A 12,210-nucleotide genomic window follows, 5' to 3' on the forward strand; every position below is an offset into this window, starting at 1 on the left:
TGCATTGCTGCAGGGGCACTGAGAATGTGAGCTCCCTGGATGCAGTCAGCTACCTGGATGCTGACTGCTCGCCTTCCACACAAAACATGGGGAGTTTGAAGGAAGCAGAGGTTTGGTACTGTTTTATTCTCTACCGAAGGCATCTGAATAGCTGACAGTCAGTTTGCTGACCAGCTTTTAGCTGGATGTTGCAGCTGAATGGTCCAGAGATGCTGGAGACTTGGTTGAGCAGCGCTGCCAACTTTAGTCACTTTGTGTCTTCAGCTTCCCCAGGGCTGGTTCCTGGAGTGATTCTCTGTGTTTGAATAGCAACAGGCTATTCCCAGAGGCAGTCCAAGGCAGAGGACAGGGTCAGTGGTTTTCCTTCTCACAGCTGTCAGTGGGAGTCTTTGCAGCCTCATCAATGTGAGGTCTCAGTGCTGACAGAGAGATCAGCAGCGCTTCCTGGAACAGACCAAAGCGCAGTCAGAACTGCTGCACTCAGCTGCCTGCCAAAGCAATGGCTGAGGCATCGCTGTGGGGAACATAATGGTTGGCTGTGTGTCCCTGCCAGAGACAGAGATGCTCTGTGCACGCAGGCACTGCGCCTCCCGTGCTGTCAGCCCCTGCCTTACCTCTGTCCGGATGGTTCGGCTGCCTTGGCTGGGACAGGTGTTGAGGTAGAAGTCAAACAAGATGCTCGGGTCAGTGACTTCCAGGTTTGGGTCTGCATCGACCCCAGCTTCCAAGCCCTGAAGACCTCCAAATACGACAAGGATGTGCCTATGGGAGAGCACAGGGACAGAGTGAGAGGGGAGAATGGCTCTGAGGCCCACACCTGCGTAGATGTTACAAGTTTTACATAGGGGAGCATATCGTGTGTCTTGAACCTTAAGGTAGATTAAGAATTGGCTTTGTGCAAATGCTTCTTTTTCACTTGGATACAGACCTAAAGGAGGGGAGGGTGACCTGGTCCACAGAGCTACCCCGCTCTGAGGTCCCAATAGAGAGATCATAGCCTTCCTTGAATGGGCATTCTGAAAAGACAGCACCTGGCAAACAAACACAGAATGTGGTTATCACAGCAGTCCTCTCACCCATGCTGCCTTTTGGGCAGTTCAGACACTTCACAGGTGAGTGGTAGCAGCAGAAATGATTGCTTTCCAGTGCCACTAATGCAACTTTTAAATGAAGAATGATCCCTTTCCCTGCTTAATTCCCTTGCTGCAGGAGTCTCCTGGCACATGAGTGCAGCACCTTAAAGCTCAGCAGGTACCAAGAACCATTCCTTGATGAATGGCTTATGATTTTCTTTCTATCAGAAGACAGTGGAAAATTAGCTGCACTGCTGGCTGGCAGTCACCCATTTGGAGACATGTTAAGCAGCAGAAGTGTACCCAGTAGGGCTGCGACTGGTGGAAGCCCAGGTGGGATTAAGATCCTTCCACACAGTAAAAAGCAAAGAACCCTTCTGGGCATTGCACTTACTCAGGCAGGAGGCAAGGCGGACGCTGTAACCCCAGTACAGACCGGACACCGTGCGAGGGTGGTGTGAGGAAACCACGGTGCCTTTTCGTACTTTAGATTCTGAAAGGGAAGGGAGGAGATGAACAACCCCAATGATCACCTGAGAAGAGCTGAATTTGACCAGCCCCATCCTGAGGTTTCTCCTGTGTTAAGGCACTAAACTAGGAGATGCGGTGAGGGTGTTACTAAATTGTGTGTGTAGTAAAGGGAACACAGTGGAGTATCCTCAAACATTAGTAATCTGAAGGCTGTCACACAGAAGGACCAACTGCAGCCAGAGTTGAGTTCACAGATGCTAATGGAGCAGTAATTACCTGGATTCTGTGCTTCCTGCAGGCGCACAGTGACACGCAGACCAGGCTTCAGCTGTTTGTCAATCTGTACCTCCTGCAGAGACAGTCACCAGCAATGTTAGCCTGGAGCTACTGAGGAAGGTTGGGAGAAGAAAGGGTGGGGACTATTCTGGCCTAGGGCTGGAATGAGGAGCTCTGTAATAAGGGTCTGTGCTGAGTGAGTTCACAGTGGTTGGGTCATCGGCCTGGGACTTATTTTGCTGCTCAGAGGCTCAAACCACAGCACAAAGCAGTAACATGCTGGAATGGGCCTGCCAGGACTTGGGAAGCCATGAACAACCCTTGACAGCCATGAACAAGACAGCAATAGCATTAAGCTGCACCCCAGCCTGCTATGAAGCAGGGCACTCAGAAAACCAGCAGTACCTGAAAGTCACTGTGACTGTTTCAAACAGGACAGAGTGCCAGGGTAAGCTGCTTTGGGATCTGCAGGTTGCACGCTGCCATACCTTCTTCATCCCACAGTTGACAAATGAGCCTCTGCCCGGTTTACACGGCCGGTCTAACACCACACCTTCTCTGTACTCCGAATCCTCATCCACCCGCATGTGGTGGGGGCTGTCCAGGGGGTTGAGGAGCCCTGCAACAGTGCACAGGAAAGCAACAGCTAAGGACAGAACATGGACTATAAGTGTAAGTAAGCTGCTCTGCTACCTCCTCCCTCTCTTCTCCAGTGGAGCACAGCATCTCACCTGTGCTGTGTGGTCAGGAAAAGGCTTTAAGTTCTGTGCATTCCATGCAAAATGAGAGACAGAGCTCACAGAGGGGGAATCAACAGCTTGGGACAGAGAGAACTGAATTATTACCTGCAAACTGCAGATCCCCATGTTTTGGAAAGAACGATTTTCTCAAGTACCTGTTATGAGAGAAGGTTCAAATATGAAAATTGTCACTTCTGGCTTTGTTCTAATTGAAAAGGAGTCACGAACTGATCGCAGTGGACTTACTGAGGGCACTCCAAGTACTGCAGGATCCGAGCCAGCTGCACGCAAGCTTTGCCTCTCTTCCCAATTCCTTCAAATTCCCCTTCCACGCTCCTGAAGGAGAGAGAACAGGCTGAACTCAGTACAAGACTGCACAGCCCCAAAGGGTCAGGTCTCCAGAAGACCTTCTTTTAATCTAAGAATGGCAGCTCCCTCCACCCTCAACCTCTACAGAAATAAATGGGCTGCTCCAGAGGTAGAAACCATTAAGTTCTATTTGGAACTCTCCAAGTCAAAGCTCTTACTCAGTTTTGTTGCTGTTGTCATTTTTAGTCTTTATGTATCTGTTTTTTTATATACAACCTGGCAGTTGGATCCTATAGCACTGCAGTGCTTGGCCAGTGAACAGAGGCACAGGCCCAGATGAGAAGTTGAAGGAACAGGTGTCATTCCTTCAAAGCATCTCCATCTTCCCCATGTCCCAGCACAGGTAAGTGACCATCTTTGCCCCCATAGAGCCCTGTAATCCTCATGTTAGGAGTACTTGCTTGGGGTATAGACATTTCTGATCTCATCTAAGACCGAAGGAGCACAGAGGAGAACCTTCCTGCAGACCAGAACAGCTCATCCGTACTTTGCATCCTCTCCGTGCTCGTCGAACACCACGATCTCATCCACGCAGAAGATGGCACACGCTCGAGCGATCTGCCCGGCCAGGTATGTCCGCAGCTCCAGCGACTGCGCGTTGTTGAGGATGGAGCCCGGCAGGGCCACGCTCAGCGTGTAGTGCCGCCCTGGGGATGGAGGGCGGTCAGCAGGGCCGCAGCATTACGGCTTTATGGCACTTACGGACCCTTCCAAGCTCAGCCCCCCCAGCAGCTGCACCTTTATCCTCCTGCTGCTGCTGCTGCTCCTCCGCCTGTTTCTCAGCCATCTCCCGCACCCGCTGCTTCTCCAGCTTCTTCAGCAGGTTCAGCTCCTTCCATTTCTTCTTCTCTGCTTTCCCTGGTACAAACACGAGACCCCTCCTGTTAACGGCCGGGTCCCCCCCACAGCTCCATTCCCCTCCTCGACCCCGAGCGGCCCCGGCCTTACTCTCCTGCTTCCAGCGCCGCCAGTTCACCTTCCTGTCTTCAACCCTGTCTTCCACCTGCGGGCACAGCAGCCGTCATCCCCGCGCCCCCCAATGCAGCCATACCCACAGCCCCATAATACAGCCATACCCACACCCCTCCATACCCGCACCCCTTTAGGCCGCTTGGCCTCGCTGCCGTCCGCCATCTTGTCCCCCACCACATTCTCTGGCCCCTCCCCCCTCTGCTGTGATTGGTCCGAGGGCGCCGGGTCCCGCCCATCTGAGCCAATGGCTGGGCAGGGGGCGGTGCAGTGTTGGTGTTAAATCCCCCGCGCAGCTTGGCGAGCTCAACAGGGTGCGGTGTGTTGTGTGAGCGGATGGGTGACCAACTTGCAGGCACTGCTGAGCTGCTGTAGCCTGAGTGCGGATGTTACCCAGGGAATGGGGGCAGCTCTATGGGAGCTCCATAATTACAGACACATTTAGTCCTCAATTAACTCAACTTTAATAATTTAACAGTCACAGATACTTATCAAATGTTGCATGTAACTCCAGCACGATTGATGATCAAGTCCTATGCTTTTATCCAGCCTGAAATGAAGAATGATGCCAGAACTACCTGCTGCAATGCTGCAATGCTGTTGCTCCTGTTGCCCCACCAGCTGCATGCACCCATCACAGGCTGCAGTTCTGCTCTGCAGCCCAGGGGATGCTGCCAGGCATCAACTACATGTGGGTGCACAGGGAAGGTTTGGCTACAGCCCAGCTCCATTTAAAGACCTATTTCCTGAGGGTGGATGGTTGCTGAGCCACCCTTAGTGTCCTGATGGACACAGCTCAGAACTGACCAGCAAAGTCTTTAAAACAAGAAGCAAAAATGCTGAATGGCAGCAGTGCACATGGAGGCTCACTGCTTGCAATTGGATCACAGTGAGAGCTGTGTCCCTCAGCCCTGGGCCTGGCAGACCTTGTACCCACACGTCTGACAGAAAACGTGGCTGAAATCACAAAAATCAGCATGTAGCAAAGTGTGCAGCACAGTAAAACAAGAGGAAGGAGTGCAGCCATGGGGAGCTGGGTTCCTCCCGCAGTGCCTTCAGGGAGCAGCTTTCTCCAGCTTCCATCTTTGCAATATGTCATCTGCTGCCTTCAGTGTGGCGTCCTCCTAAATCAACACCATGAGTTCAGTTTGTGGCCTCCAGCAGGTTCCCCCCCCTCACTACACTTGTTTGTACAAAAAAAGCCCCAGTTCTTGCCCTGTGTTCCATGCAATGTGGACACAGCCAAACCTGAGGGGTGCAGGCCGGCCGTGTGTCTCACCTTGGCAAAGCAGAACCGGATGAAACTGTTGTAGTTGTCCTTATGGGCCCCACAGTAGAATGCGGAGAGTGGGATGGCTGCCAGTCCCTGCGGAGGGGAAATGGGGAGTAATGGAACTGCCATGGGTGAAACTGTGGCCTGTTGCTCACGAGTCTCACGGATGGGCTCATAGATGCCCTTAGTGCTCTGCTCAGGATGACAGAGTTAAAGCCTGACAGATCCCAAGTGTCCCCCAGCTCCAGGCTGCTGGATGTACACATGGGATGGGAGAGCCCCAGCCCTGCTTGGCACCATGGCTGTGAACCAAGCCTGGATGAGGACATTGCCCGCTGATGCTGCTGCTACTGGCTCCTCGTGAGGGCACAAACCCACAGTCACCACAGAGAAAGAGAAGCAGGTAAATTTACCTTGTTCTTGACCATCCACTTGGCAAATCTGGAGTCATAGGGCTCGTCGGAGTCGGGGACGTCAGGGACTTCAGATTCTGCAGAAGGAGCAGCACAGAGGCTGTGGCTGGTGCCTCACCCCAAACCCACAGCCTCCAGGAGCTCTAACATGTGGTCTCTCCCCTCTTTGGATGGTGTTTGTGCAGGCTCCTGTCCTTAGCAGCAGTACCAGGCTGAGCTGACCCCCTCACTCTGCCCTTCCCAAGCAACACTGGAACTCACTGAACTCAGAGATGTCTGCCACCAAGAAGTAGGTGCCCTCAGGGATGATGGGTTTCATCCCCACCGCAACCAAGCTCTGGATCAGCTGATCTCTCTTCTGCTGCAGCTCCCTGGGCAGCTGGACAAAGTAGCTGTCTGGTTTCCCATAGCGCTCAAGCTCCCTCTGGAAACCTTGAGCCACAGCATCCTGTGAAGGGAGAGGAAGCAGTGGAATCATGGCCAAGGCTGCTTTGGGGTCTGTGTGGCTGCAAGGAGCTCCTTTACCTGTGCAGCTGTAGCACAGTGATACACCGAGTTCTGGTGCACAGTACGCAGGTGCTGCAGCAGCCGGTTGGGTCCTACAGTCCAACCCACCTATGGCCAGGAGAGGAGGAGGAAGGTGATAAGATCAGGTGATAAGGTCAGGTGATAAGATCAGGTGCCTCCTCAAGCTTTGGTAGCACTTTCCAGACAGGGCTGTTGTAAAGCAGTGTTGGTATTTTGTGGCACTGGGGCTCAAAGTTACACATACAACCGTCCTCAGTGCTGAGCCCAATGTGACCTAGAGCAAAGGGACAGGGATGGGGAGGCACTGAGGTGTTGCATAGGGAACTTACCTTCCAGCCAGTGATGCTGAAGGTTTTTCCAGCACTCCCAACGATCACTGTGCGGTCCCACATCCCTGGCAAACTGGCTGGCAATAAAGCAAGAAAAATGCTGCTGGCTGTGCCATGCCCAGGGTTCCCAGGGGTGCCAATATTACTTCCCCTCAACAAGGTAATTGCATGTTATAGGGACAGAAAGAGACCTCTGACGTCATGTTGAAATGGATGTCCTAAAACTAGAGGCAGCCAGAAAACTGTGGCTTTACACAGTAGAGGATAAAATCCAGTTTCACTGAAGCCAAAAGGCTCTTTGCTCCAGATCTCATGTTGTGAAGCCACAATTTACTGTTTCTGGGAGTCAAAGCTCCAGTTTAAGCCCTGTTGTGGTAGCTGAAATTGAAGTACATGCAGGCAGTCCTTACAATTGCCAGAGGACCATGTTATATTCCCAGTTCCTTCCTTGGATGGGGCTGCCCAGAGATGTTGTACCCACAGGAGAAGCCCGGGATCAGCCATGCTATTCTCCATACCGATGCGGATGTGCTCCTTCCCATCGTACACCAGCCATTCATACACTTCATCGCTGATGCAAAGGGCGTCGTGCTTCACACACAGGTCTGCAATGAGCTCCAGCTCCCCTCGGCTGAACACCTGCAGCAGGGAGCAGAGCTGAGACGCAGCACGAGCAGCTCTGAGCACACAGAGCTCCCACAGAACCCTCTTCCTCATATGGAATTGCTGCTGCATCTCAGATGGGTCTGGCTGAGCTGGAGCAGCCCAGTGCTCCCTCAGGGCTGTCCCCATTAGCCAGAGGCATTACCTTGCCCAGAGGGTTGTTGGGTGAGTTCAGGACGATGGCTTTTGTCTGCTCACTGAATTTAGAAGCCAGCTCGGCTGGGTCCAGCTGCCAATCTGCACTTGACATCAATTTTCCTTCTTTTGGAGCTTTCTAGAGAGAATAGAGGAGAATCTCAGCTTGCTTTGCTGGCCCTGCTCTCCTCTCACTGCTCACCATGATACAACTCCTGTTCTCTCCTCACTGGCTCTGACCCACTCACCGGTCTCAGTGGGATGTACACAGGTGTCCCACCAGCCATTTTCACCATTGGCTCATAGCAGTCAAAAAAGGGCTCAATGATTATCACCTGGAAGAGATGGGGAACGTCAGCACCTCCTGGCCCTGCTCAGATCTCAATCCCTGAATTATTGTAATATGGAGAACATGCATTACCAGGGGCACTGAATTGTTCTTCCCACCACTTGGGGCAAAAGAATTCTTTTGCCTTATGCAGAAATGAATCTGTGCCCTGCTGCAACTTTCCCTTTAGAAGCTCAGATACTGAGAAGTGTGGAATAAAACCTTTCTGGCTAAAATAAACAGGCTGCAGCTGCCAGCAGGTCTAGAAAGAGCTCACCCAGGGAAAGGCTGCTCATATGACAAGCCCAGCTCTGGGGTTACCTCGTCACCTTCCTCAATGAAAGCCTGGAAGCAGCAGAAAAGGGCCTGGTACGCTCCCACAGTCACCATCACGTTGGTCATAGGATCCAGCTCTCGTCCGAGCAGCTTCCCAAAAAGCTGGGCTAGGATTTTCACCAGCGGTGGGTGACCCTGTGGGGTGAGAGGAACAGGTGGGAAGGGGCTGGTAGAAACCTTCTGAAAGAGAAATGAGCCCCTCAGATGGGGCTGGGTGGCCAAGTGCCCTGGGTCTGGTTTCACCACGGCACAACCATGATGGCTGCACCTCGCATACTCAGGTGCCTTGTGCCATGGGAGCTTTAGCAATGAACCCTGTGTCTGCTGGTCCTCCACATCAGCTAATGTGTCCCTGAAGCAGAGCAGGGGCATGGTCCTTCCTGAAACTATTCTCTCCCTTTTCTTAAATGAGAGCAGCTACTCCTTGCCTGGACAGCACTGTCAGAAACTAACTGCCACCCAGACCTCTGCAATGGCAAAGCAAGATTCTGGAAATAAGACAAGAAGCAAAGCTGGAAGCTAATGCAAGAAGATGTTTGTGAATGCAAATCTAGGTCACTTCCATCTGCCCACTGCAGCAGCTGGGGGTACCCAGCCCTCATGCCCAGCCAAGATACGTGTTGCTCATGGCCCATCTGATGGGCTGTACCGCCGAGCAGGATGCTGTCCACGCACGAAGGCACGGGTGTACTGGTGCAGCGTGTGCTTCTCCCCGCTGACAGCTCTGCTGAATGCCTCCTTCAGAAAGTCTGGGGGGGGGAAGTCGGGGAAGCCTTGGCCCAGGTTCACTGTGGAGTAGGTGGCAGCCAGTTTAACGAACTCTACCCTGGAGAGATGGAAGGAAGAGCACAATAAGCATTTACAGAGGGAGCTTGGGGCAGCTTTTTGGCACCAGCTCTGCTTGTTGGCATCCCATCAGCAGGGAGCAAGGTGCCTCCATGGCAGGGCTGTTTTCTGTCCCATCCTCATTGCCTGTCTCAAGCACAGGGAATTTCAGACCTGTTTTAATTATACCAGAGCCATGTGCTATCTCACTGGGAATGGTTTTAATCCTTTTGAAGGAGATACCAATTCTGATCAGACCAGAGGTATTCAAGCTGCAAAAATTAACACTCAGACATCATGAAGGCTCTGCACAGGTAAGGCTGGATGGACTCAGTGCCCACCTTACACTCAGCATCTCATCAGCGCTTTGTAGCTTGAAGCTGGGTGCAGCAAAGCCCATTAGGTTAGGCTGCCTAAAGCCACGCTGACCACCAAGGTAAAGCAGGAGCTGCCCAGTAGCAGCTTAACTCACCAGATGTTCTTATCTATTCCCTCCAGCCTCCGGGCTTGCACTGGCCTTGACATTTTTGCCTGCAAAGAGTGAGAAAAAGAGCTTGGAGCTTTCACCAGTGGCAGTGGGGCCACAAGAGAAGGGGACGTGCCCTCCCACCTCTGCTCACCCAGTAGAGTTACCCTCACTGGGGCACTAGCAATGCTTTACACCTTGTTTCCAGCTGGAATAAAGCATGGGGTCAAATGAGCTCAGCCAGGCTCTAACAGCCAGGCCAATAACCCTGGACCTCAGAGTTTTGCTTTGAATAGTTTCTGTTTTCCCCTAACATAAGAATCACTTTGGTGTCCAATATCCACGTGCGTTGTGGTTATGGGGCTAGAAGGGGTGAGCGTGCAGAGCAAAAGCCTCTTTCTGTCTGGATAAGCATGGCAGGAGAAGTCTGCTGTCCTTGATGGGGGATTTATCACAAGGATGATGAAAAGCAGCAGAGGTAGAATTTAATAACTCAGCAGCACAGGAGAAAAGGCAACCAGACAGGGAGGGGACTGGAAACTGGAGACAAATTATGTCTAATGCACCAAGAAGAGCCAGCGTGGGAACACGAGTAGTGCATCTGCAAAGCACCGAGCCAAGAAAATGATCTTTCCCATAGAAAGCAAAATGCATTTAAACACAGACAAGGAAGGCACATGAGGACAGCCAAGATGTGAGATGTGGAGCTAGGATGTGCAGGAAGAGGATTTGTCAGGATGATGGGGGGATACGGGGTCCCCTCTGCAGTAACCTCCCACTTACCTGCTTGCTCCTGCAAAGCTGCCCCAGCCTTTGAGAAGTGCCCCAAGGACGTTTCCCTTGAAGTCTTTGGATTCTTTATGCAACTCCAGCCCTCGCTGGGGAGTTTTGCCAATGAATGCAAGGAGTGCTGTGTTTCAGAGGGCAGCAGCTGGACTCTGTGCTCCCCCATGGGCCAGGCAGGTGGCCAAGGGTGAGCAGGAGTCACTGCCTCCCTGGGTAGAGGGGAGCCCTGTGCCTCTCCCCTATTCCCTTCCTTTGCTACACAAGCCTTTGAGTATCACAGTCAGCAAGTCCTGTGCTAACCCCAAGCTGTTTTTGGTGGGAGTAGGAGGATTTGTGGCTCGGAAAGTAAAAGATAGTTGAGGATTAAATATTAACAGCTCCAATGTTGTATTTTTTACGGTAGGGCTGCTGCTGGCTACAGGTCAGACAATGTGACAGCATTGGCAAGAGTGATGGGGTCAGCAGGAATAAAGTGCTATAAGTCCAGAAGCTGCCAGTTTGGAGCAAAGGTTCTCACCCTTTCAGAAATGGCAAAGTTTTTTCCCTTGATGTCTCCTTGTCCCATCCCCAGCTTGTGTGATGCTGCTGTGGGTGGCTGGAGAGCAACACAGACTCAAGGCCATGCAGCCCCCAGATCCATTTCTGTTTGTTCTGCCCCCCAAATTGACAATGATCCTCCAGTTGCAATTTGCAGCCAGGCAGGACAGTGCTTTGCAAATGCAGAAGACGGAGCAGCTGCAGCCACGCTCTGCCCTACAACACTTATAAGCACGTTATTTCCTTGCTCTGCAAGTTTCTTTCTCCAGGAGGATGCTGATATTCCATTTCCCAAATATTTTGCAACCCACGAGGCTTTAGTAGCAGACACCTCCAGTTGAAGCAATCCCACAATGAGCTTTTCTCCATATAAAGTGCACTCTCATGTTTGTGATGTGTTCCCTTTAAACAGGCTACCTGGAAATAACTAACTACAGAGGAGGTCACAGCAGAGTGACTGAGAAGTGCCCTATCTGCTGCCACTGCCACAGCTCACTCCTTGGCTCCACATGCAGCAGTCTGAGCCAAGGACAGGGCTGCAGGCCAGAGGCAGCCATGCTGGGCACTCAGTACCTCGCTGCAGTACGGGCTGTATCCAGCGCTGCAGTTCCTCTCCAGTAAGAAGTGACGCAGGAACGGTCCCAGTCTCCTGATCATGCCACGGCTCCCGCTGTCTCACAGCACAGACCTGCATTTCCCCCAGACACAAAGCAAAGGGATGAGAAAAAAACACTCCTGGGCTGCAGGCAGAAAGGAAAGGCTCTGTGTACCTGTGTGAGTCCAGACCCAATGCTGTGTTATTGCACCCTGGGTAGGAAACACAGCCCAGACGCTGTGTGTGCTGTCACTGTAATGTCAATGTTTAACATCTCTTTGCCCAGGAGGGAAATAACAGCACGGCTAATGGAAAACAATGGACGTAGCACATGTTGGCTCCACAGCAGGGGCAGCAGTGGGGGCAAAACCGACTTACATCAAGCTGGACTGTGTTGCATTACGCTTCCAAAGCCTGGCTGCAGCGTTCGGGCTGAACTCATACGCATTCCGGCTTCTCCATAGATCTGAAATGCTTCGTCTGCTTCCTGGGAGGAGTCTGCGGGCTGCAATACACCAATGGGGGGGACTGTGCAGGGAAAAGGAGAGCTGGGGTTCATCAAAGGATGATGACCCAGCCCAAAACCAGGCCCTGCAGCTCCGTCCGGCTCTGTGTGATGCCTCAGACACAGGGTCAGCAGGGACATGGGAGCTGCGTTCTCTGTCAGTGCTATGAGAGGTGGCCATTGCTCAAGTGAGACATAGGGAGTAAATCATCCCCTCTCAGCTTCCCTTTCCCTTTTGTGAGCAGGCTTTGCGTGCCCTGATGAATCAGGTCATGTTGCTCTCCCAAGTGATTACTGTCTATGTCTTGCAGTAGGAAAAAGTGAGGCATGGGGAAGGAAGGGCTGACGTTTACAGTGCGGAGGTCCTGGTTCCTGACCTGACACCCTGCTGCTGTGACTAAGAGGGAGGGAATTTCTGTGCAGGCAGATGCAAACTGTGTTTGCTAAACTTCCCAACGCTGAAACAAACAACTGGCAGGTCAGCTCGTGTTTGCTCCCAGATGGATTTACACAGCACATCCTGGGATGGTTGCTGGGTCCATCCCTCCTGCTGAGCTTGGCAGTGGTTGTTGGACCCCAAGTTAGACCCTCGA

The 12,210-nt window shown here is 52.3% G+C and overlaps 2 protein-coding genes across 5 annotated transcripts; both read right to left on the bottom strand.

Annotated features, from left to right (window-relative positions):
* Positions 1–94: 94 nt before the first annotated feature.
* On the bottom strand, positions 95–4,112 carry SPOUT1 (SPOUT domain containing methyltransferase 1). 2 transcript variants are annotated; one of them, XM_015878925.2, is made up of 12 exons: positions 4,022–4,112; positions 3,878–3,932; positions 3,668–3,787; positions 3,417–3,576; positions 2,807–2,896; positions 2,666–2,715; positions 2,309–2,439; positions 1,821–1,893; positions 1,468–1,566; positions 929–1,031; positions 615–762; positions 95–444 (listed from the first exon to the last, which is right to left on the bottom strand). In XM_015878925.2, the coding sequence occupies exons 1-12, from the start codon at positions 4,061–4,063 to the stop codon at positions 352–354; spliced, it is 1,164 nt and encodes a 387-aa protein (XP_015734411.1). In that variant the 5' UTR covers positions 4,064–4,112; the 3' UTR covers positions 95–351. The 2 variants fall into 2 exon arrangements, with proteins under 2 accessions (XP_015734411.1, XP_015734412.1); XM_015878926.2 differs by having other exon boundaries at positions 4,028–4,108.
* A 226-nt stretch (positions 4,113–4,338) lies between these two features.
* KYAT1 (kynurenine aminotransferase 1) lies at positions 4,339–11,626 on the bottom strand. 3 transcript variants are annotated; one of them, XM_015878920.2, is made up of 14 exons: positions 11,491–11,626; positions 11,091–11,205; positions 9,201–9,259; positions 8,579–8,729; positions 7,889–8,038; positions 7,488–7,574; positions 7,250–7,378; positions 6,960–7,080; positions 6,442–6,518; positions 6,110–6,199; positions 5,846–6,032; positions 5,585–5,661; positions 5,178–5,264; positions 4,339–5,022 (listed from the first exon to the last, which is right to left on the bottom strand). In XM_015878920.2, the coding sequence occupies exons 2-14, from the start codon at positions 11,172–11,174 to the stop codon at positions 4,954–4,956; spliced, it is 1,368 nt and encodes a 455-aa protein (XP_015734406.1). In that variant the 5' UTR covers positions 11,175–11,205; positions 11,491–11,626; the 3' UTR covers positions 4,339–4,953. The 3 variants fall into 3 exon arrangements, with proteins under 3 accessions (XP_015734406.1, XP_015734407.1, XP_015734408.1); XM_015878921.2 differs by lacking the exon at positions 11,491–11,626 and adding an exon at positions 11,288–11,430; XM_015878922.2 differs by lacking the exons at positions 11,091–11,205; positions 11,491–11,626 and adding an exon at positions 9,978–11,065.
* Between the last annotated feature and the right edge of the window lie 584 nt (positions 11,627–12,210).

This window comes from Coturnix japonica, chromosome 17 (assembly GCF_001577835.2).
Source record: "Coturnix japonica isolate 7356 chromosome 17, Coturnix japonica 2.1, whole genome shotgun sequence".
Classification (NCBI taxonomy): Eukaryota; Metazoa; Chordata; class Aves; order Galliformes; family Phasianidae; genus Coturnix; species Coturnix japonica.

What these genes read in the sequence shown, in the direction of transcription:
- KYAT1 (XM_015878920.2), bottom strand. Translation starts at nt 11,174, where the DNA reads ATGATCAGGAGACTGGGACCGTTCCTGCGTCACTTCTTACTGGAGAGG. An exon ending in GGAATAGATAAGAACATCTG is followed by an intron (nt 8,730 to 9,200) that starts GTGAGTTAAGCT and finishes CCATCTCTCCAG; the next exon opens with GGTAGAGTTCGTTAAACTGG. An exon ending in ACCAGTACACCCGTGCCTTC is followed by an intron (nt 8,039 to 8,578) that starts GTGCGTGGACAG and finishes CTCACCCCACAG; the next exon opens with GGTCACCCACCGCTGGTGAA.
- SPOUT1 (XM_015878925.2), bottom strand. Translation starts at nt 4,063, where the DNA reads ATGGCGGACGGCAGCGAGGCCAAGCGGCCTAAAGGGGTGCGG. An exon ending in GCAGGAAGCACAGAATCCAG is followed by an intron (nt 1,567 to 1,820) that starts GTAATTACTGCT and finishes CTTCCCTTTCAG; the next exon opens with AATCTAAAGTACGAAAAGGC. An exon ending in GTCACCCTCCCCTCCTTTAG is followed by an intron (nt 763 to 928) that starts GTCTGTATCCAA and finishes GCTCTCCCATAG; the next exon opens with GCACATCCTTGTCGTATTTG.